The sequence below is a fragment of the Anas platyrhynchos genome, chromosome 3, assembly GCF_047663525.1.
Source record: "Anas platyrhynchos isolate ZD024472 breed Pekin duck chromosome 3, IASCAAS_PekinDuck_T2T, whole genome shotgun sequence".
Taxonomy (NCBI): Eukaryota; Metazoa; Chordata; class Aves; order Anseriformes; family Anatidae; genus Anas; species Anas platyrhynchos.
In genome coordinates, this window is record NC_092589.1 from 18,435,763 (window position 1) to 18,460,269 (window position 24,507).

General features: G+C 45.1%; 1 protein-coding gene and 2 long non-coding RNA genes across 4 annotated transcripts in view; 2 read left to right on the top strand and 1 right to left on the bottom strand.

Annotated features, from left to right (window-relative positions):
* The window catches only part of LOC140002103 (uncharacterized), a 44,164-nt gene extending 23,651 nt beyond the window's left edge, over positions 1–20,513 (top strand). The window contains exon 4 of the long non-coding RNA XR_011808050.1: positions 18,030–20,513. This is a non-coding gene — a long non-coding RNA (uncharacterized lncRNA). The remainder of the gene's footprint in view (positions 1–18,029) is intronic.
* Positions 20,514–21,322: 809 nt separating this feature from the next.
* On the bottom strand, positions 21,323–22,252 carry LOC106014729 (uncharacterized). Its single transcript, XR_001186269.5, has 2 exons — positions 21,997–22,252; positions 21,323–21,742 (listed from the first exon to the last, which is right to left on the bottom strand). It is a non-coding gene; the product is annotated as an uncharacterized lncRNA (long non-coding RNA).
* A 195-nt stretch (positions 22,253–22,447) lies between these two features.
* The window catches only part of FBXO11 (F-box protein 11), a 72,938-nt gene continuing 70,878 nt past the window's right edge, over positions 22,448–24,507 (top strand). For both annotated transcript variants that reach the window (XM_038176027.2, XM_038176029.2), the window contains exon 1: positions 22,448–22,973. In XM_038176027.2, coding sequence (XP_038031955.1) covers positions 22,853–22,973 — 121 coding nt within the window. In that variant the 5' untranslated portion in view covers positions 22,448–22,852. The remainder of the gene's footprint in view (positions 22,974–24,507) is intronic.

The window sequence follows — 24,507 nt, forward strand, 5'->3', positions numbered from 1 at the left end:
TCTCTAAAAAGACAAAGCAATCAAGTGGCAGGAGGAGTCCGGAGTGCCGAGAGATGGGAAGGGAATCATCCAAAGGTCACAACTCAGTGTCAGAAGGGAAAGCAGAACGAGGCAAGCAGCCAGACCAGTGCATCGGTGACACTTTCCCATGGACCTGACTTGGACAAGTCTGGCTCTTTCCAAACAAAACTTGCACAAAACCCCCAAACAGGTTTCATACCTATGCTTTCACTTTGTGATACAGATGTTTATGGGCCTCTCTAATATGTAGTGTCAGTTACCTAAACAACATGACAGACTAAATTTTTAAACTGGCACCTGGTAAAACATAACTGAGCAATATGAGCCCGTGTACAGCCAGCTTGAATAGTTTTGTCTGGTTTTGCTGCGTGCATGCTTGGTTCTCTCCTGTTATATCTAATTATTTGATACTGGCAAACAACTGTTGCTTCCCTCAGCTCCAGCTGAAGGCCATGAATGTCCAGTGAGAAACACAAAAGCATGTTTGATACAAGGAACTCCAGTCTGAACGTCAGCCTTTCATCTGAAGGGAACACAAAGCACTTTCCACAAGTTTACAAGGTCCATTCAGCTGCAAGAGATGGCAGCCTTGATAACTGGCACATAGCTGCTGCAGGGCACGGACGTGGGAACTTTGATCAAGGACCTTAGCACAAATTTTTGCTGCTACCAGGAGTTACAAAACCTGTAATAGCAAATAGTGAATCAGGGGAGAACAATCAGTGGGATTTTGTTTAAGAGAATTTCAGCTGTTTCTTGCATATTGAATACATAGAAATGCACCTGAACACCCTGGGACAAGTTAAAATGCATACACTTCAGAGAACCTAAATGCTACAATATCATTAAGCAATGAAAACAAAAACAAAAACAAAACCAACCAAACAAACAAAAAAAACATGCAATTTTAAAAGGAATCAGATCTTTTTTCAGTTTTTGTTTATTTTGCACTGTACTCATGTTTTCCAACTTCTTAATAGCGGATACTAGAACTTAATCTTTGTCTAGAAAGTGGTATTTTAACATTATTATTGTCAAAGCAAGAAGTAAGCCATTTCATCTGACTAAACAGCATCAGAAAGGCCTTTGAATTGCTAAAAAGTTAAATCTCAAATTGCAGATTTCAGTATTAAATATAATACACCACAAGAAATTTTATCACAAAAGATTAGAACCAACATTAACTTGGCTTGGCTTCCACTTCGTAAAGCCCATTGCACTCCTGAGAGAGGAAATCCTTCCTGTGCAGGTGGAAAATAACTGCAAACTTTGCCCTGCAGTGAGTATGCAAGAAGCTGACACAGTAAAAAAGGTGCAGAAAGGATCTGGCTTGAAACACAATAGCAGACTTAGAGGCACTGATAAATGAAAAGTAATTCCAAGATTAGGATCACAATCAAAAAAATAACACAGACATTCTCTGGTATGAGGCTGAAAATAGATTCCATATAAAAACTGTTAATAGAATGTATCAATATTTTTCATTCTTGGATGTCTTTGAATAAATACAGCACATTAAAATAAAAGCCATTTTTAAGAACTTCCTGAAATTCAGATGCGGAAACTACGCAATTAGTGTTTTTATTTTTCAAACCAAAACTGCAATTTTAAAGATTATGAAGTTGCAATTCCTTCACACTTTTTTCCTTCCATCTGTCTGATCTTGTCCCCGTTTCTTGTAAAAATACTACAAGCGAGGAAAAAGAAAACAACTTTCTTTGCCTGAAAACCAAACTGACTTACAGTCAGATACTTCAAATGTTCCAAACTCTGTGGGAAATTTAGAGAAAGCGCTGAGAAATGTTTACCATTTAGTACTCAGTCAATCTTTAAATTTCACTGATCAGGACATATGTAAAATTTTGAACTCTGTGAAGGATTGCTATAGACAGATTTTTTTTCCCCTTTTCAATTAAAAATAAAAATAAAAAATGAATGAATCTGAAACACAAATAATAATAATAATAATTAAAAAAAAAGACAAAGCAAATGGAAGAAGTGAAAACTCTGTGTGAGTTTTCTCAGGTTGCCTAACATCTGTTAATGGTACAGCGTATACAAACACCTGTAATAAATTCGGCTAACAGTAAAAGTACACATGGGAAAAAAGCAATTATTGTGTTGATACATTAGACATTAAAGCCTTGTAGCTTAATAGAAGTTGTAGAGTTAAACTGCTTGTAAGGACAAGCTTAGCACTACCGAGTTGTTACAAAGCACATCAACCTGCATGCAGAGCTGCTCATAAATGGCACATAAGCATTCTCTCGTTTCAGGCATCTCAGCCAAAAAAAATAACACCTAGGCTCCGTAGAGCAACTTTACTCTGAAAATTCACTCCAGTCCAAACGGGCCATAGATTTTGCTGCCTAACTTTATAACTCCCATGCTCTCTTTCTGAAACAAACTGCTCAGGACGTGCAGCCCAGGACACTCCCACCCTGAGACAGGAATGCAGAAGACCATGTAGGATAGCACCACCTAGTGCCTAATATCACGGTAATACCACTGGTGAAAACCACAAGGAGAATAAAAACAAATACAGAAGTTTTAATAGCAGCGCGCCATGTCCAGTTTAGCTTTATTCTTGTCGTTTCTATGTCCTGGGAGATGTCTCATCTTGAACGAATATTGCTGTAATTAGGAAAGTTAGTTTAAATTAAAAATACCGGTTTGGGGTAAAACATAATCCTCTGTTTTAAAATAGGCAGGTCATTTATCAGAATTTGCACTCCAAACACCATAAATGTGCAGTGTATCTGGAAATCCAAAACACCAAAAACTCAGTTCTGCAACCATGACTCAAGTGAATAATCATGAGACATCTGTGGGACTACTTCCAGGAGCAGGAAAAGCAGCATATGTCTCCGAAAGTGCTTAGAGCAGTACAGTTCTGCCAATTTTATCACAAACCTCCTATCTGCTGGTTTGAGCCTCAGCTTCAGGAGTCAAGCACTTCCATGCGAATCGGAATTTTAATCTAAAAAGAAAAATGACTTTTCTAACTCTGAAGTTTAGAGAATTGCTTGGGAAAATGTGAGGCATTGAGAACCCTCCAATCTAGAAATCATCACAAGTAATGAAAGATATTTTAAAATGTGTGAAGGCAACTGAGGGGGTGTGGGTATGAGGGTGAGGAGATGGCAATCCTGAGCAAACCCTTTGAACCTCGCCGTCGGGTGCAGTGGATCAGGAAATCAGCCTTTCAGCAAAGACCATTTGTCCTGGTTTCAGTTAGCACAGAATTAATTTTCTTCCTAGTAGCTGGTAGAATGCTATGTTTTGGCTTAGGATGAGAAGAGTGCTGATAACACCCCGATGCTTTAATTGTTGCAGAGCAGTGCTTATACTAAGCCAAGGACATCTCAGCCTTTTGCTCTGTCCTGCCAACGGGCAGGCTGGGGGTGCAGTAAGAGCTGGGAGGGGACAGACCCCGGACAGGTGACCCAAACTAGCCAAAGGGGTATTCCATACCATCTGACGTCATGCTAAACAATATATAGGGGTGGCTAGCCGGGGGAAGGGGGCCGGACTGCTCGGGGTTAGGCTGGGCATCGGTCAGCGAGTGGTGAGCAATTGCATTGTGCATCACTTGTTTGTACATATTATTATTATTTCCCTATTATCACCATATTATTATTATTGTTATTATTGTTATTATTATTTTGTTATTATTATTTTCCTGTCTTATTAAACTGTCTTTATCTCAACTCACGGGCTTCACTTTCCATTTCTCTCCCCCGTCCCAGAGAGGGAGGGGGGAGGGTGAGCGAACGGCTGCGTGGTGTTTAGCTGCCGGCCGGGTTAAACCACGACAGTCTTTTTTGGCGCCCAACGTGGGGCCCGAAAGGTTGAGATAACGGCAGATCTGACCAGAGTGTGTTAAACTAAAATTGGTGTAAGGATTAGACCTGCTTAATAGTCACTTGTCATAATGCTGATTGCTTTAATCTCAACTCTGCTGCGCCTGTTTTCCAAATTGAGTATTATAGTACATTATTTTCCGTATTTGCTCTCTGTCGTGTTGTTTATCCTCTCCGGGCCCTGGTTTCAGATCATTATGGTACTGTGTGTTGTAGCAATGGCCTATGAGACGATGAAATATGTGGTCATGACTCTAACTTGTTATTTGTATTCAGTAACATCGTCGACTCTGTACTTTGGAAACTGTATCTTGGAAACTATTAGCAATTATACCTATTGTTTTTTTTCATTAGGGAGTCAATCTGTGGAGGGGAAAGGGGAGGATATTTTTCCTTACTTGCTTACTCTCCCTTTCTCCTTCACCCCCCCTGTATCCTCCTGGATCACTCTGCCTTCCTCCTTCACCACCCTCTTATCCCCTGAGCTTGTCAAAATAGCTCTCCAAGATATTGAATATTTCTGGAATACTCAGAATACCATAGTCTTGTTGTTCTGCCTCATGAATGCACTTCAGGTTCTGCTTAAAGTTAAACAACTACTTGGGGAGCTCATCTGGAGATCTGCCCGGAGGCAGGATAGTTGTGGGTGGCAGGGAGTATGGGCGGATATGGGCAGGCATCTAGAGCAGTTGGCACCCCCAGTGTGTTGGAAATTCACCCCTGAACAATGGCAAAATCCTCAAAAACTGGCAGAATGCTTGAAAAAAAGGTGTCATGATTCTGGCAGTTCCAAAGTAACACAAATCATTGTAACGTGCTGGGGCCTGGCTCATGCCTATCGAGCTGCCATTGATACTGCTATCAACTTAGTGACAGACCCTGCGGCCACTCCAAGCCCTGTGACAGATCCAACGGCCACTGTGACCCCTACGGTGGATTCTGCAGCCGCTCCAGCCCCAGCTCCTGCAGCCACTCCAGATCCGATTCCTGCAGCTGCTCCAGCTCCAGCTCCAGCTCCTGCAGCTGCTCCAGTCCCAGCTCCTGCAGCCGCTCCAGTCCCAGCTCCTGCAGCCGCTCCAGTCCCAGCTCCTGCAGCCGCTCCAGCTCCAGTTCCTGCAGCCGCTCCAGCCCCAGCTCCTGAAGCCGCTCCAGCTCCTGCAGCCACTCCAGCTCCAGCTCCTGCAGCCGCTCCAGCTCCAGCTCCTGAAGCCGCTCCAGCTCCAGCTCCTGCAGCCGCTCCAGCTCCAGTTCCTGCAGCCGCTCCAGCCCCAGCTCCTGAAGCCGCTCCAGCTCCAGCTCCTGAAGCCACTCCAGCTCCAGCTCCTACTGCTGCTCCAGTCCCAGCTCCTGCAACTGCTCCAGCTCCAGCTCCAGCTCCTGTAGCCGCTACAGCTCCAGTTCCTGCAACTGCTCCAGCTCCTGCAGCCACTCCAGCTCCTGTGGCCGTGTCAGAGAAACGAGCTGTAGCAGTGCAAGCTGACCCTGCAGAGGGTATTCCAATCCCTGTAACGGGGTCAGAGAAACGAGCAGTAGCAGTGCAAGCTGCCCCTGCAGAGGGTATTCCAACCCCTGTAGCAGACTCTGTAACAAAGTCAGAGAAACGAGCAGTAGCAGTGCAAGCTGCCCCTGTAGAGAAGGTGAAAAAATGGTATAGAGATTCAGGTCGTTTAGAACGCAGAGAGTCTTCTGCCAACCCAGGTAAGGCTTCTGCCAAAACTAGGTATAGAGATGACGAAGATGACGACGACGCTGGGCCATCAAGGATTCAGGAGGAGGAAGATGAGGATGCCGAAAAAGCAACAGTAACTACCCGAAGCCTAAACGAGCGCGAGCTACGAGATGTGCGAAAAGATTTTGGTCGCTGTATAGGTGAGCAGCTTGTCACCTGGCTGCTCCGGTGCTGGGACTCTGGAGCCAATTGTGTGGAATTAGACGGCAGGGAAGCCAAGCGGCTGGGATCCCTTGCTCGAGACGCCGGCATTGACAAAGCAATTGCAGATGGAGCACAATCCACCAGCCTCTGGAGGCGTCTCCTCTCAGCTGTGAGGGAAAGGTATCCCTTCAAGGAAGAACTTTTATGTCTACCAGGCAAGTGGACCACTATGGAGAAGGGAATCCAGTACCTGAGGGAATTAGCCGTACGGGAAGTGATTTATGAGGATCCAGACCAGAGACAAACATCCAAAGATCCAGATGAAGTCAAGTGTACACGACCCATGTGGCGGAAGTTTGTACGGAGTGCACCATCATCATATGCCAGCTCATTGGCAATAATGGCCTGGAAAGAGGATGAGGAACCCACAGTAGATGAAGCGGCTAAACAACTCCGGCAGTACGAAGAAAGTCTCTCCTCTTCCTTACAGGCCTGCGTCTCAGCTGTGGAGAAACTTTCTGAAAAGGTTCACCAACTTGAAGAGAATCTATTGTCCTCCCCACCTGAACCAACCAGTGTCCACCGACCAAAAGAGAACACCTGGGAGAAAACACTTTCTGAAAAGTTTCACCAACTTGAAGAGAGATTATTCTCCTCCGCACCTGTACAAAGCAGTGTCTCAGCTGTCAGGGGTAGGCGTTCACCCACACAAGGAAGACGATATGGTGGGTACTCACCCCGTGCCACCCTCTGGTTTTACTTACGAGACCATGGAGAGGACATGAGAAAATGGGATGGAAAATCTACCGCGACCCTAGAGGCACGGGTACGTGAGTTGCAAAAGAAAACAATCAGGAAAAAGGGATTCTCCGAAAAGTTTGCTGCTCCAACTTCCAGCAGACAGTCCTTCAAACACAGAAATGAAGAAGATTCTGACCAGGATTAGGGGGGCCCTGCCTCCAGCCAGGGGGAGGAAAGGGACAATCGAGTTTATTGGACTGTGTGGATTCGATGGCCTGGCACATCACGCGCACAGAAGTATAAGGCTTTAGTAGACACCGGTGCACAATGTACTATAATGCCATCGAGCTATAAAGGACCAGAGCCCATCTATATTTGTGGAGTGACAGGAGGATCTCAGCAGTTGACTGTATTGGAGGCTGAAGTGAGTCTGACTGGGAATGAGTGGGAAAAGCACCGCATTGTGACTGGCCCGGATGCTCCATGTATCCTTGGCATAGACTATCTTAGAAGAGGATATTGCAAGGACCCAAAAGGGTTCCGGTGGGCTTTTGGTATAGCTGCCTTAGAGACAGAGGGCATTAAACAATTATCTACCTTGCCTGGTCTCTCAGAGGACCCCTCTGTTGTGGGGTTGCTGAGGGTCGAAGAACAGCAAGTGCCAATCGCTACCACAACTGTGCACCGGCGGCAATATCGCACTAACCGAGACTCCCTGATCCCCATCCATAAGCTAATTCGTCAATTGGAGAGCCAAGGAGTGATCAGCAAGACCCATTCACCTTTCAATAGTCCCATATGGCCAGTGAGAAAGTCTAATGGCGAGTGGAGACTAACAGTGGACTATCGCGGCCTGAACGAAGTCACGCCACCACTGAGTGCTGCAGTGCCAGACATGCTGGAACTTCAGTATGAACTTGAATCGAAGGCAGCCAAGTGGTACGCCACAATTGATATCGCTAATGCATTTTTCTCCATCCCTCTAGCAGCAGAGTGCAGGCCACAATTTGCCTTCACTTGGAGGGGAGTCCAATATACTTGGAATAGGCTGCCCCAGGGGTGGAAACACAGCCCTACCATTTGCCATGGACTGATCCAGTCTGCGCTAGAGCAGGGGGAAGCTCCTGAACACCTGCAGTACATCGATGACATTATTGTGTGGGGTGACACAGCAGAGGAAGTTTTCGAGAAAGGGAAGAAGATAGTCCAAATCCTTCTGAAAGCCGGTTTTGCCATAAAACAAAATAAAGTCAAAGGACCTGCACGAGAGATCCAGTTTTTAGGAATAAAATGGCAAGATGGACGTCGTCAAATCCCAATGGATGTGATCAACAAAATAACAGCTATGTCTCCACCAACTAACAAAAAAGAAACACAGACTTTCCTAGGTGTTGTGGGGTTTTGGAGAATGCACATCCCAAATTACAGTCTGATTGTAAACCCGCTCTACCAAGTAACCCGTAAGAAGAATGAGTTTGAGTGGGGCCCTGAACAACGACAAGCCTTTGAACAAATCAAGCAGGAAATAGTCCATGCAGTAGCCCTTGGGCCAGTTCGAACAGGACCAGATGTAAAGAATGTGCTCTACACTGCAGCCGGGGAGAACGGCCCCACCTGGAGCCTCTGGCAGAAAGAACCTGGGGAAACTCGAGGTCGGCCCCTGGGGTTTTGGAGTCGGGGATACAGAGGATCTGAGGCCCGCTATACTCCAACTGAAAAGGAGATATTGGCAGCATATGAAGGAGTTCGATCTGCTTCGGAGGTGGTAGGTACTGAAGCGCAACTCCTCCTAGCACCCCGATTGCCAGTACTAGGCTGGATGTTCAAGGGAAGGGTCCCCTCTACGCATCATGCAACTGATGCTACATGGAGCAAGTGGGTTGCACTGATTACTCAGCGGGCTCGAATAGGAAACCCCAGTCGCCCAGGAATATTGGAAGTGATCATGGACTGGCCAGAAGGCAAATACTTTGGGATATCATCAGAGGAGGAGGTGGGTCGTGCTGAAGAAGCCCCACTGTACAACCAGTTGCCAGAGAATGAAAAGAAATATGCCCTGTTCACTGATGGGTCCTGTCGTATTGTGGGGAAGCATCGGAGATGGAAGGCTGCTGTATGGAGTCCTACGCGACGAGTTGCAGAAGCTGCTGAGGGAGAAGGTGAATCGAGTCAGTTTGCAGAAGTGAAAGCCATTCAGCTGGCTTTAGACATTGCTGAACGAGAAAAATGGCCAGTTCTCTATCTCTACACCGATTCATGGATGGTAGCAAATGCCCTGTGGGGATGGTTACAGCAATGGAAGCAAAACAACTGGCAGCGCAGGGGCAAACCCATCTGGGCTGCTGCATTGTGGCAAGATATTGCTGCTCGGGTAGAGAACCTGGCTGTGAAAGTACGCCACGTAGATGCTCATGTGCCCAAGAATCGGGCTACTGAAGAACATCAAAACAACCAGCAGGTGGATCAGGCTGCTAAGATTGAAGTAGCTCAGGTGGACCTGGATTGGCAGCATAAAGGTGAATTATTTATAGCCCGATGGGCCCATGACACCTCAGGCCATCAAGGTAGAGACGCAACATACAGATGGGCTCGTGATCGAGGGGTGGACTTGACCATGGACGCTATAGCACAGGTTATTCATGACTGTGAAACATGTGCTGCAATCAAGCAAGCCAAACGGTCAAAGCCTCTTTGGTATGGAGGACGATGGCTGAAATATAAATATGGAGAGGCCTGGCAGATTGATTACATCACACTCCCTCAAACTCGCAATGGCAAGCGCCACGTACTTACAATGGTGGAAGCAACCACTGGATGGCTGGAAACATATCCTGTGCCTCATGCCACCGCCCGGAACACCATCCTGGGCCTTGAAAAGCAAGTCCTATGGCGACATGGCACCCCAGAAAGAATAGAATCAGACAATGGGACTCACTTCCGAAACAACCTTATAGACACTTGGGCCAAAGAACATGGTATTGAATGGGTGTATCACATCCCCTATCATGCACCAGCCTCCGGGAAAGTTGAACGATACAATGGCCTGTTAAAGACTACCTTGAAAGCAATGGGCGCTGGGACGTTCAAAAACTGGGATACACATTTGGCAAAGGCCACCTGGTTAGTCAATACTAGGGGATCTACCAACCGAGCTGGACCTGCCCAATCAAACCTGTTACGTACTGTAGATGGGGATAAGGTTCCTGTAGTGCATGTAAAAAATATGCTGGGTAAAACAGTCTGGGCTACTCCTGCCTCAAGAAAAGGCAAACCTATTCGTGGAATTGTTTTCGCTCAGGGACCTGGATACACTTGGTGGGTGATGCAAAAGAACGGAGAGGTCCGGTGTGTACCTCAAGGAGATTTAATACTGGGTGAGAATAGCCCATAAACTGAATTGTACCATGTTAATTAGTATATTACACTGTATGTTATCACTACCATGATTACTATAGGTGACTAATTAGAATGTATGGAAAAGAGTGTAACCTGAGCATGACATAAATGGTATGGAATAAGGGGTGGATAGATGTCCTGGTTTCAGTTAGCACAGAATTAATTTTCTTCCTAGTAGCTGGTGGAATGCTGTGTTTTGGCTTAGGATGAGAAGAGCACTGATAACACCCCGATGCTTTAATTGTTGCAGAGCAGTGCTTATACTAAGCCAAGGACATCTCAGCCTTTTGCTCTGTCCTGCCAACGGGCAGGCTGGGGGTGCAGTAAGAGCTGGGAGGGGACAGACCCAGGACAGGTGACCCAAACTAGCCAAAGGGGTATTCCATACCATCTGACGTCATGCTAAACAATATATAGGGGTGGCTAGCCGGGGGAAGGGGGCCGGACTGCTCGGGGTTAGGCTGGGCATCGGTCAGCGAGTGGTGAGCAATTGCATTGTGCATCACTTGTTTGTACATATTATTATTATTTCCCTATTATCACCATATTATTATTATTGTTATTATTGTTATTATTATTTTGTTATTATTATTTTCCTGTCTTATTAAACTGTCTTTATCTCAACTCACGGGCTTCACTTTCCATTTCTCTCCCCCGTCCCAGAGAGGGAGGGGGGAGGGTGAGCGAACGGCTGCGTGGTGTTTAGCTGCCGGCCGGGTTAAACCACGACACCATTACACCCCAAACTCTAGAGGCTTTGCTCTGCTGCTGCTGCTGCCTTCTGCTATTTCTGAACCATGCTGTGAAAGAGGCTGGAAAGCAGCTCTCCATTGCTTCAGGGAGTAAAGAGGAAGAGAGGGAATATTGACAAATCCGATTTATTTTTCACAGGTTAAATGTGGCAGCTGCAGGTAATTACGGTTGCATTAAATGGTACAACTTGTAAATACAACACATCTTCAGCAGAGAAGTAGCCTAAACACATATACAAACAAATCTAATTATATGGTTTGTTTCTTCGCATTTCCACAATAATTCTGTGTTTTCTGGGATAGTAGAATGAAGCAATCTGAAGCAGCAAAAGTATCCTCTTCGCTGGCAGAAATCCAGCAGGTCGTAAGGTCATGATATGCTATAGGAAATTCATTTTACTGTGTTATTGTTGGTCTTTTCACCATTAAGCGAATTTTTCTTTGCTGTTCATGTCACTTGTATCCTTCAGTTTGTAGCCAGTGCAGCATCTAGGCTACATCTTCAAGCAGAGGACTTTTGCAGGCTGATCCCATGGTGGCTCTGTGTAGATGTTTGCTCCTATGGGGCAGCAGGCAGGTCTTCCCTGTTCCTCCTGGTGGCTCCTGAAAGCATCTTTTGGCACTGCACTTTCCATCTGCACTGCTTTCTCTTTTATTTGCCATTAGGGTCAACTCCGTGTTTTTCCCACTCTGCCCGTAGCATTAGTAGCACTCTGAAACAGACTTTATCTGGGTGGGAAATGATCGGTGAATTTTTAAATACCATTATTGATTTCACATTAATTCTCTTTATGAACCAGGAAAAGCTTTTACGCAGGGCTGTAATAGCCAAGAAACCAATGACAAGTTGTTTAAAGACTACCGTCTGGAAGCAGCCTGATAGATCAACTAGTTTATTTTCCTTATTTTTACGCATATTCTTCAAACATACCATATCTTCACTGACTAGTATTATCCATCCTGAAGGACGTAACAGAAAAGTGATTGCATTTTACCTGCAGCAGAGGTCACTACCTCTTGGACTTCTGCTACAACAGGTATGGATATCTTGCCCAGAGCCATTTCCTTCCTTTCCTTCAGTGGCACATGGTCAGAACAGAATGACTGCCTCTGCATCAGCCAACACCACTTCTGAAGCTTCTGCTTTAGGGCATCGAACCTGTAAAAGGGCAAGTGATTATTTTGTATAACCTCTTTGCCTGTTGCATCAATTTATTTCACATCCTGTAAATCTGCTTCTGGACGCAGATTATTGACTGCTCTTAGCAAATAATATTTTAGTGATTCTTTGGCCTCAGAAAATTACCTTTGAAATGTTTTATACAAGAGTATTCATTATGAACAATTAATGTACTGAAAATGTCAGCACCTCAAGAAGGCATTTTATAGAAGATGAGTAAATTTACATTCGCATATCGTTCAAACTTTCTGCACTTTTAACTTTTCTAAAACGTATGCCTTACCCATTGTTGTACAATCACATGAATTCAATAACCTGAATGAAATAATGTCAAAAAATGCCTTACTTTTATTTTAGAAAAGGAAAACAATCAATTAAGAGTTGTTTTCTCTATCATTATTTTTAGATGTGATATCTGGGAGTTTGATAGCAACCCGCCGTACTTATCCAGGACTATCTCTTTGCACGCTTTTTAGTCAGAAGCCAAAAAAACAAAGGTTCAGACTGAGCTGCAGTCTACAGGCATTTATGTAAAGTTAGAACCGCATTTTGTATCAACAAATACATTGAAATATATTGAAAGGGCTACTTGTGCCCACTTATCCTGATATTAAGTTTTAAAACGTAGTATGATTCGAAATTTTTTAAAACTTTTCCCTTTAACATGTGGAAGGAGCAGAGATTGTTTTGCTTCATTTAGTAAGGGTCATGTCTTAAAAACGATGCATTACAGTTCAAACACTCCAGAAAGTATTGTAAAGATACTGCCAGCTAATTAAATTTCAGGAGCAGCAGATTCTAATCTAACTTGCAGTAACATGTGAAGTAGCAGTATCGGTCACTTTGGCTGGTTTACAATGCTGGGAGATTAGAGCATAGGTCACTTTGCATGACTAACTACAGTTACGGGTAGCAAATACCTCTCCTGTCATGTCATTGAACCACACCTATGGGAAGAGGAGCAGGACAGTTGAGCGCATTGTTAGTTACTGCTTGGCAGGAAAAAGCCCCCCCAAACCAGAAGAAACTTCATCTCTGAACTCAAAAGGTCATCCATCAACTTCCTACTTGGTTTAAAATATGCATTCTTCCAAGCCACAATACAAAGCCTATTGCTTTCCTTTTTGGAAGAAGAAAGGCACAAAAAGGCTTATATCCATGAAAAAAAAGCTTACTGATTTGTCTTTTTCTTTTTTTTTTTTTTTTGGGGGGGGGGGGGTTGGGGCAGCACCAACTGAGATAATTGCTAGCTTTAATACTGAATTAGCATGCATTTGAGACAAAAATAATTAGATGGCAAACAGATTAGGAATAAATATGATGCCAGTTGTGTGTCTCATACACATAAGGGAATATACTTAATGTTGGAGTAAAGAGAAGGTCTGTATTTCAATTCAGTTATATTTGGCAGGCCAATTAGAATTGCTCACTCACTATAATACAAATATTTTCTCTCTGCATGTACGATATTAATGGATATTTCTCCCCTTTTATCTCATGGTATGAGTGATGAACAGGATGATTCTAATTAAAACCAACACCAAACATTCCATTCCCCAATCTTCATCTTTTTTTTTCATTTCATCTTCACTAACTACTCTTGCACACCTCCAAAAAATTTGACTCATAAATCAGACTGTTAGCTTCTTTCTCCCACACCTCACAGGCTGAAGTTTGAAAGATAAAAGACATGTAAACATAGTCCTATACAAGGTCTTGCAACAGAACATAGCTGCCAAGGCACTCATACAGGCCAGGGAAACTATACAATTGTGACAGCTAGACCTCCAGTATCCACTCAAACATCTTCAGAGCTATGAAAAATTGCCCCGCTTATTCCACAGTCCAACACTGCCCAACGTTAGCTATTGCAATGACATGTTGAAACAGAGTTTATACAAAGAACGTTTGATTTGATGCGTTTTCTCCCTTTCATTTTCTGATCACATATCATTGAAGAAAATAAAATGCCCTACTCCAACAGCAATAATGCTACGTAAGCAGATATAAATCTAAAAAGAAACAAACTTGCATCAAAATGTGCCTGGTTTTGCCAGGCAACATTACAAGACAAAGTAATTCATTTAATCATACACAGTAGTAAGATCACCAGTTAGATAAAAAAAGAAATATCAGATGTTAAGAAATGGAGATTACAAAACAAACAATAAAGTTTGAACATTTATAAACTTCTAGAACAACAGCTGGCCTACCTATCTCAGTCATGCACTTGCAGTGACTGTCAATAACCCATGTACACAAAACAGCACAGACACATTACTTCCGTTTATCCAATTCCTAATAGGAAAATTCTCTAAAATGTCAGAGTAGTCTTGTCGTATTCAAATTTTCCTTCTCACGTTAGCCAACTGAGACTTGAAAATACATGAGAATCTCAGTTTTCCCATTTTCCACTTCTGCTTTGCTGTGGAGAAAAGCACAGAAATATAAGCTGAGGAAACAGAAGATGCAAGATTTTCAGTGCCTCAGCAAATCTGGCTTCATAGTACTGGACACAGACAGGTGGAGGAAAAACAGTTGATTAAACACATTTAAACCAGCTGTTTTGTAAGAAGTCCTTACTGTGCTGTCACCTATACTGTATAAATTTCTTCAAGGCCTAGACCACACTGATGATCATAATCAGCAGTCAATGGAGAGGGTTTTACAGTGCTACTGATGTCATTTATACACACATTCTTCTAAAATTCTTCTCCATCTCTGCTTGTCAGCATAAAACAGATGAGATACCAAGACAACTATCCCAATAGGCAACTGGGAGAGAGCAGAGCATTTTCCATACACAGCACAGTTATTCTTCATCGGTTAATTTGGATGAATTCCTGTATTTATGTCCTTTGCATAATGCAAGGTTACATATCTTCTAGTATTTATGTTTGCAAGTGGGGTTACATAGAGTCAAGACCAGAGAATACCTGCCTATAGGGCACAGACCACACACTCTGCTAAGGAGGCAGTGCAAACCCTCAGTTCCCTTCAACTGCAAAATCCTTGACTTTTCCAGGAATGCAGCCCACCATTCCACCCCTCACCTGGGTGAGTATAAACACTATAAGACTAGTTAGTTAGTTAGTGGCAAATAAACTTTGAAGACTCATTACAAGGATTGCCGTGCTGAAAGTGAAACAAATCAGTATTCCACCCAAAACAGCCTTTACATGAAGTTCTGGAGTTCTCAGATGGTCAGAAACTGAAGGACTTCACTGATCCAGCAACATTACAGTGAAAGGCATTGACAATGGTGTATCTGAAGAAAGTGAGAGCTCACCGACTGAGGACAAGAGGACAGAGTTCAGATCTCACTAAAGAAACCGGGTCAGTGGGGAGATGAAAAGATCACAGCCAAGCTTTTGACTAATGTGATAAAGATGGGATAGGAAAACCTAGATCCAGAGTAATCTGGGGTGACAGATGAGCAAGGATTCAAAAAGAGATACCTGCAGCATGTTGCCATGAAAAAGCATTACGTTTTGTCAAAGTTATCCTCAACAAAACACTTCCTGCTGTTGATTAGCTCACTCTGCTGAGGTACAGGAATGTTTACCTGTAAAATTCAGTACAAATAGGAGCACAAATGTACCCAGCATTTGGATAACTGGAAAAAACACACAACACTAGTTAAATCTGTAGGTATTGGTCTTTCCTAAATACATGCTAAATACACGTGATTCCAGGATCACAGTAATCCAAGCTTCCTTCACCACGCAGGATCCATGCTTTCCCACCACTTACCCGTGCTAAGACCTGCCCATGTGCCTGAAAACTAGCTGCACTTTCAGCTAGATTATTTTTCAGCTGTATTACCTCTTTGATCTGCCTAACTGTACTGCTGCATAAATGCTAGTTGACAGAATAGGGGGACAGGTTAGGAAAAATAAAAAGTTTGCCTGAGAAGAGCAGGATTGTTTTTTAATGGCAATGAGAGTTTAGACCCTAACTACAAAACACTTTTGAGGACATCCAAAAAGCTTTCCTGGGGAAAATACCTGGGGAACTGATCTAGTGGGTGGCATCTCTGCCTATGGCAGGGGGCTGGAGTTAGCTGATCTTTAAGGTCCCTTCCAACCCAAGCCATTCTATGACTCTATGAACCACTTGCAAGGATATCTTATGAATGAGGGAAAAGGCCTCGTTGAGCCATGACTGATAAATCCAACTGAGGGCAACAAGGACATAGACTCCTCTTCTCCAGCTGCCCAATCTATAGAAGGAGCAAACTGGCAAGATGTACACATATGATATGCTACACTTTTTTTTTTTTTCCCATCAGCTGTTAGTGTGCTCATGGGAATTCATTTCACAATCCTTTTACATCAGAAGAAGTCCTCTGAAGAAAAGGATACAGTTTTGGAGCAGGAGACCTATAATAGCATTGGTCTAGCAAAGAAAAACAGCAATTTTCTGCATATTATTATATATTATATTATATATATTCTGCATATATTATTATATGCAGAATTATTATGCATAATATGCATATTATTATAATATGCATATTATTATATTATATTCTGCAGAATTATTATTATTATGCTTTGTAAAAATGGAGAGTTCAGAATCCCACTGATAGTTTTTTAGGGAGAAATATGCCATAGGTCAGGAAAAAAAAAAAAAAAACACTGAAGAAACTATTTTTTTTCATAGGTAGGTCTAAATCTGGAGACAGGCTCTATATTCCAGCATCCTTCTATCAAACGATTGATTTTTCCGGTTGGTAGTATTGGAGGTGCTTCTTGTAAGCTTTTTTTTGTTCAGGGTCTGGCTCAATTCAGTGTGTTGAAAGATTTGTTTAGGCTGCGTGCTCTCCAAGGCAATATAAGAAGACATACCTGCAGTATCGGGGGGCAGAAAACCCCAACTCTACAGACACAACCTGTCATATGGATGTGTTACTGGTGCAACGAGCAGAACAAAAGTAGACTCCAAGAAATAGGAACTGAGCACAAGACAAATTTTAAACTAGAAACTAACAAAAAGATCTAGTGAAAATTCTCAAATCTAAGCCACAGACTTGAGAGGAACTACAGGTATAAGGTGTAGCCCATGTTGTTGTTTATTTTTTTTTTAAATCCCTGTACAGATATGTTTGAAAAGGGAAAGTGAAAAGCAAACCTTGAGTGGATGTTGACTGATGAGTCAAAACATTATCTCAGTATTAAATACCTAGTCAAATAATTTGGAAGAATCATGCTGTTTTGACAGGTCACCCTTAAAATTACATGGTTTACATCCATTGGATTTTAAATTAATTTTAGCATAGCAGCTTTGTATCAATTAAGACTATCTGAAATACCTAAATTCAGTGCAATCCAGAGAACCAAAATTGGAGACTTCAGTGGAAGGCAGTGGGTGTTACTGGGAGAACAAGGTTGAAAATGTAGGTTGAATGCCTGAGACAGTTCCACCATCATATGCAGTGGATTTCCTCCATTCAACCTCTTCAGCATAAACTCCTGTTACTGACATTGGGTTGGTCTGTACAATGAAATCTTTGCTGTAATGCTACCTTAAAACTGTCATTCAGACTTCATCTCTAACACAAGCTCTTGCTCCTTTCGCTTTGAGACATGTTGTGCTCCTCATTTGTAGCTGGGATTGAACACGCTTTCTCAAAACCGTACTGAAACAAAGGCAGCAGTTTCCCACACGTTCCCAGCACAGAGCAGAAAGCCGCACAAGTGAGCACATCCCTAAGCCCTGCTACAAGCCTGCTTATGTCTGTCAAGGGCGATGGGGTTAGTCCCAGTGTGACAGCCCTGTCAGAGGCCAGCACCCACAGCTCTGCACCAGCTGTTGGGTGAAGGCCCACAGGAACTGCATACCATCTTCCTCCTCACTTGTGGAGCAGCTGTACAAAACCGGGTGCTTTTCCCATCAGTTATCACTCATACTTACTCTCCCTCCCCTGAAAATACACCCAAGAAAATCCTGAAGCAGGTAAGGTGTATATGCATACATGGTTTTGAAACATTACCATAGTGTGCTGTACTGATGCTTTAAAAAATCCCTACAGGACTTGTCAGCAGTTACCTTAAAAAAATTAATATATATATATGAAAACTGAAGCAGTGTTCAGGTTTCCATAAACATTTTGGTAGGGCAGAATCAAAATTAGGATGTTAAATAACCAAGTCCCAAGACCCGAGTGCTTATAGAAACAATGTATTTTTTCTTTTCCTGAGGTCTTTACTCATTCTGCAGAAACCCCGTTGGTACAGCAACAGACAGCATCCCAGTCACAGTCATCTATGACGCAAGCCACTAAGGTGAGCTGAAATACAGCTAGATTTCTGGAGACGTGGATTCCAGGTAAACAGCAGGGACTTCCAAGAATCATTTGCTGTAACACGTGGAAGACTTAGCTGAAGCAGGGGTCAGAGCAACTGCAGCAAAATGGCATTAATACTTTCAGCTGCACAGTAAGCAGGTTCAACCAGTTCTAGATCCCACTATTTCTGAAATGCTCAGATCTTCCAAGCTCATGAGAAACAACCCTCTAGGTTTAAAGTCAGTAGTCGCCAGTGGGTCACTCCAAAATCTTCAGTATAGTATTTTTAGGCCAGGGATATATTAATGGCTTACGAGATAGAAATAATAGGCAGAAGTCTTCTGCTCCTGAAAGCAGAAATGTGACACTGTAGAGAAAGCCTTAGATAAAGACTCCTGTACACCGGGTTCTATTCCTGGCCCTGTTAATAGCCTGTGAATGCTCTCAGGCAAGTCATTTCAACCCTTTGTGCCTCACTTTCATCTGTAAGGAGAGGGATAGATACGTGGCTCTTTTGCAAAGCCCTCTGAACTGATTAAAAAGTGCGACAGAAAACTGACTTGTATTTCTTGTTCAAATCTAGGAGCTGTATGTAGCAGAAGGCTCTGTGGTGGGCTTTGTGTAACAAGCTGCAACAGTGGTCTCAATATTTCTTGTTCTCTCAAATATTAGGAAGCAAAGACGAGTAAAAACATTGTGTTCCACTTAACTGCAAACCAACAATTTTGTATTTTTCAATTTGCTGATTCTGAACAGTTTGTAAATAGATTTAAGCCTTTGTATACAATTTAAGGTCTGCTCTTACTTATCTGTAAACCCCTTAGAAGCAATCCACAGACCACTATCCATTGAAATCTTCTATTCTCGACTTGTTTTGATCAACTGTTGAAGCAATACTCACATCCTCAGTCTCTGAAGCAAGGCCTTTCAGGACGCTTTTGAATGGGCACATTAAGGGCAATGAAATAGCGGGGATTCCAGCAGATCACCCTGGCCTGAATCATCCTGATCGAACAGTTTACACTGGCCCACATCCATTTGTAAACCCAGATTATTCTCTGACCCGCCATCTTGTTTCTTCTTCATTCTGAGATTTTGGAAGGGAAATGCTTAGCTGTACTATCCCTTTACTTGAACAGATCTTCAAGTTGTTCATAACAATCTTCACTTCAGAAGTCATCTGAACCAGAGTTGCTCACCTGTCTCTGCAGGTTACCCTCACAAATAAATAGGAAACTCATTATCAGTATTTCCTTCAGTACTACTGCCTGCACTACTTCTCTCTATGAAGTAGCCTCATTAGCTAAGCAGTTCTAACTACTCAATGTTAACACATAATTAACATGTTACTGTCATCACTAAGCACTCCATGGCATCCCTTTCTGCATTCAGAAAGGAAGTTGATTTCTTCAAAGCAGCAGCCAACCCTTCATGTACATACAGAGAACTGAGTATCTTTAATGCTTCAATACATCTACATTTGAAATGAACTGGCACACAACAGCTCTGCCCAAACTGCTTATGCTGTAAGTGGCCCAAGTAAACTCTTTACCAGGTCTTGTGCCTTGCTGTTCGCAGGTCACCAAAAGGTGGTTGGTGGCAAAGAACCTGTCTGACAAGCATTTTTTTTTTTTGCATAATTATCTATAATATAAATCACATTCTGGTTTAGTTCCACGTTCTGTTTGCTCTCTTTCCAATTTAAATAAAGAAAAGCTATGTTGACAAAGGCAACATTAACTTGCCACTATGAATTGCACCCACATTCAGAAAAGCTTTTATTAGCATATCATACAGGATGGCTTAAATCATCTCCACAGTAGTCAGTACAACATAGCCTTAATATTAGTTTGGACTTCAGTGCCATTTGCATCACAGAAAGGTTTCTCCTCTCAGACACTACACTGCAGTAACAAATGCTTGGGATGACTATGTATAAGAATTTAAGGACTTACAAAACTGAAATTATGATAATCAGCTCCCAGCCATCACAGACAGAATAATTTTGTTATGAGGAAAAATGAGGAATACTAGTAAAAACTGTTCTGAAGACTTTTCAGGCTTTCTAATGTGTAGCCATGAGCACTAGATTAGTGCAGCTATTTTGATACTCCATGCCTTGTAAGCCAAATGAAAGCGCCCACAATATCACTTTTTGCACCAGTGATTTATTTAGTAGCTTTACACAGGTTGTCTTACTCAGCATATGAGGTTATTACCACATCAACTCAGAACATTTTTCAAACTTTTGCGTGGCTTTCTAGAGATTGCCCTCAATCCCTCTTGGCTAAATCAGTAAGAATACGTATTGGAGCTGCTTACATGTAGTCACAATATTTCTCTCCATTTACAGTATATTTTGCTAGACTCCCACTATTACATCTTTAATACAGATTACCACATTATACAATTACAAGAGGTGTTTTTATGCCAAGAAATCATTGGGTTTCAAAGTAGTTCAAGTGAAGATTTGAAGTGACTTGAAGTCAAAAGTCTGCTCTGGTTCAAGGTTTCAAAGTTTTATTCTAATATCAGAACGTTAAGATTATTTTATGCTTTAGGTAAAAGCTAGTTCAAGGGTCAAGATGGATGATGAGCATGTTTTCAAAAATTTGGACAGGGTACCAGAAAATCAGGTTATACTATATTGCACAACTACAGGTAAGTTGGAGTCACTAAGGATTCATTTGGTGGATTTGGTGGATCTTGGTGAAGACAACACAACCAGAAAACTTTAACAGAAATACAAATAAACTTCTGTATTCGTATAGTTTTTAATATATGTACTAACAAATATAGTTTGCATAATTAGCTCATTAATAGGCTATATAAGACTATAGGTTTTCAAGCAATATGAAATCCCTCAACTGTGTCACTATAAATTAGGCAGTTTGTTACTATGGATCACCCTTTCTGCTTGAAAGTTAAGGCAGTTTTACACTGCTGTTACCTGAAAGTATATTTTACATGTACATTCTAATGGAAACTTATATACTAGCCTGGTAATTGTTATAACAGAAACTAACCCCAAGTAGAGTGACAACTGATCTCTTTTCCTATAAAGTTCTCTTCACAAGTGCTTACCTTTATTATTTCCCCTCCCTTTAAGAGACAGTAGCAAGAATTACTTATTTGATGCATGGAAAATAATTCTTCAGTTTCTTCCACCATTCTTCAAGGCAACGGAATAGTAAGTCAAAGAAGTCCTTAACGGTTACTACAAGATTTCTTTATTTTTATATGTATTTACACATATACATATATACACACAGAGGCTTGGTTTCTGACCTGGTATGAACTTAAAAGGAAGGTTTCACTGTTTTTTACCTGAAAGCATAAACATTTTAAGATTTTTTTTTTTTTTTAAATAGAGCATTCACTTCTTAAGGTTCCATTACATCTTCACGTCTGCTTCGAACAACCTTCTGCCTAATGTGCTTTTAATTACAACCCTTTGTTTACATTTCATGCCATGATAACACACCAGGTCCTGATTCCGCAGAGGCTTCCAGGCGCTTGGATTAAGCGGGACCATGCACAGACCAACCTTTGCATGGCTAGAAGCAGATTACACAGAGAAGATCCAGATTCTTACCACTTGGATTTTGCCATTGGATTAGGTGAAGTCTGAAAAGGAAAAAAGATAGGCAACTTTATTTATCTATTTTTACAGATCTGAGGCCCCCAGGTGAGCACCAATATAATAAAGGAGAAGCCTCGCACAGTGTCAGCCCCAAATAAACACAATATTACGTTAGGAAGAGCGTTGACACAGAGAAATACGCCCATCCCCGAACGAAAGAGTTGCTGACAGCCCCTCAGGAAGCCAGCAGCCACCCTCCCACCCTGCCCGGCGCCCACACCCAGCAGCAGCAGGTTACCAAGGCGCAGCGCACACACACAACGAGGCACTCCGGGCGGCGGCCCTCCGCCCGCCTCCTTCCCCTTTTACACACGGCTGAGGGCCCCCAGAGCCCTCCAAGCGCCCTCCTCCAGCGGGAGGCTCGCGGCGAGGCGGCCCCATCCCCGTCAGCATGGCGCTGCGGGCGCAGGCCCCGTCCCTCCCGGTGCCCGCCATGGCGGCCCACGCAGCGCCGCGCAGCCTCGCCTCAGCGCCCCCCCCCCTTCCCCTCCCGCCGCCCTTATATCGGGCTCCGCCACCCCACCCCGCGCCGCGCCGCTCGCCCGCCCCTCCCTGCCCCGCGCCCGATAGAAGCGGCGCGCCCATTGGCCGCCCCGCCGCCGGCCGGCTGTGTGGGAGGCGGCGATTGGCGGAGCGCGGCCGCCAGCGGCTGCCTCCCCGCGAGTGTGTGTCTCCGGCAGTGTCAATGGCTCCTCCTGCCACGGAGCAGCGACGGGCTTGAGCCGGGCCGGGCCGGGGGCTCCTTTAAGAGAGCGCTGCTCGGGGGGGGCCGCCGAGGGGGGCGCCGAGACATCGTCCCCCGCAGCTCAGCGCTCGGGAGACCTCCGCGGCTCCTCCGCCTCTCGAGCACAGCCGGGAAGGAGGAGGAGAAGGAGGAGAAGGAGGAAAAGGAGGAGAGGAGGCGGCGGCGGCAGCGGGACCCGCACCCGGAGCCCCCTCCTTCCTGCGCCCGCTGCGGCGAGGCGGCCGCCCCGGGGCTCCCTCCTTCCCCCGCGAGCAGGCGCCGGTTGCCGGAGGACCCCCCCCTTCCCCCTTCCTTCCTCCTCCTCCTCCTCCTCCTCCCTGCCCTGCCGCCACCCACACGAAGCCGGCAAATGAACTCGGTCCGAGCCGCCAACAGGAGACCCAGGCGAGTGTCCAGGCCGCGCCCGGTGCAGCAGCAGCAGCAGCAGCAGGAGAGGAACAACGCCGCCGCCGCCGCCGCCGGGGATCGGGGTAAGGCGGGGGCAGCGCCGAGCCCAGCGGGGAGGTGGTGGTGGTGGGGGGGGGGTGTGTGTGTGTGGGGGGGGGAGCCTTGCGAGGCGCCGGGCCCGGCCGGGCAGCGGCAGGAAAAGCCCAGGCGGCGGCAGCGGGGGCTCCCGCTCAGGCCGCGCTTTGTTTGGCTCGGGCTCTGCCCCGGCTCGGGGCTGCGGGCCCTGCCGCCGAGCGGGAGGAAAGAGGAGGGGAGGGGAGGGCTCGGCCCCGGCCCTCAGCCCCCAGCCGCGCTCCCACGCCCGCTGGGGAGGGTGGGGGGCGACCCCCCCCCCCACCTTCACTCTCCCCCTCTGTGGCGGAACGGGGCCAAACGCGGCCCGGGGGCGGCGTCCCGGAGCCCCGCGGCCCTCCGCAGCCCGGCCTCGCCTCGCCTTGCTGCGCAGTTGGGCGCCCGGGCTTCGGTTACGGGGAGGGTGAAGGGGGGGGGGGGGCCGGGCGGCCATTTGGTGACCTCCCTCCGCCGCGCCGCCCCCCGGCCGCGGGCCCTGGCGCCTCGAGCCCCTGAGGGCCGTGAGGGAGGGGGCCGGGGCCGGGGCCGGGGCCGGGGCTCGGCCTGGGCGCTGTTGACAATCGGAGCGCAGGCAGGGAAGCGGCACCATTGTCTGAGGGGCCGGCAGGGCTGAGCGGAGCGGAGCCGAGCTGAGGGATCGCCGAGGGGGGAGCCCGGCCCTTAATGGAGGCCGGAGCCCGATCGCTGCTGGGCGCTGCTGAGGGGGGCGGCGACGACGACGAGGAGCCGAAAAGAAGGAGGGGGGGGGGGGGTCCCTGAGGCCCGGGGCTGCCACCACCGCAGGAGCGGGTCCTCGGGGGGGTGCCAGCAGCGTGCTCCCTGCATTCGCGGATTTTTTTTTTTATATATTTTTATTCCCGTTTATTTATTTATTTAATTATTTATTTATTTCCTAAAGGCGAGATGGGGGTGGGATTGGAGGAGACATTTTGCATGTCTTATCTGGTGGACGGGGGGGGGGGCGATTTTTAATTTTTCCTGCGCTGGCTGTCACAACTCTGGCAGGATGAAGGCGAGGCTGAGCCCGCGGTGCAGTTTGAGGCGTACCAAATGTCTTCGTAAAATCACACACACACACAAAAAAAAAAAAGGCAAAAAAAAAAAAAAAGCCCTCATTGTCAGCTGAATGTCTTTTGTTTGAGTATCCAGGATATCGCATCGAGAGCGAGGTATTTTAGCTGTGGAGATGCGTCACCGTAAATATCCCGGCGTGTTTGTGGCCATCAAAGCGTTTTAATCGAACGAAGTAAATAAAATTCAAGCCGAGGAAGTATTTTTAATTCTCCATTCCTCCCCTCTCCCCTCCCTCCCCTTCCTTCCCCCGCCCCCCCTCGCACACATTGGTCAGAGCAAAGAATGTTCCCCGGACCAGCTCGCTGTGTCTATACCAGAGGATGTGATGTCTTATGCCCAATTATGGGGCTTGTGTAAATCTTCCCAAATCTTCGGCAATTATATAATTAAAATGACTTCACTGGTAAACTG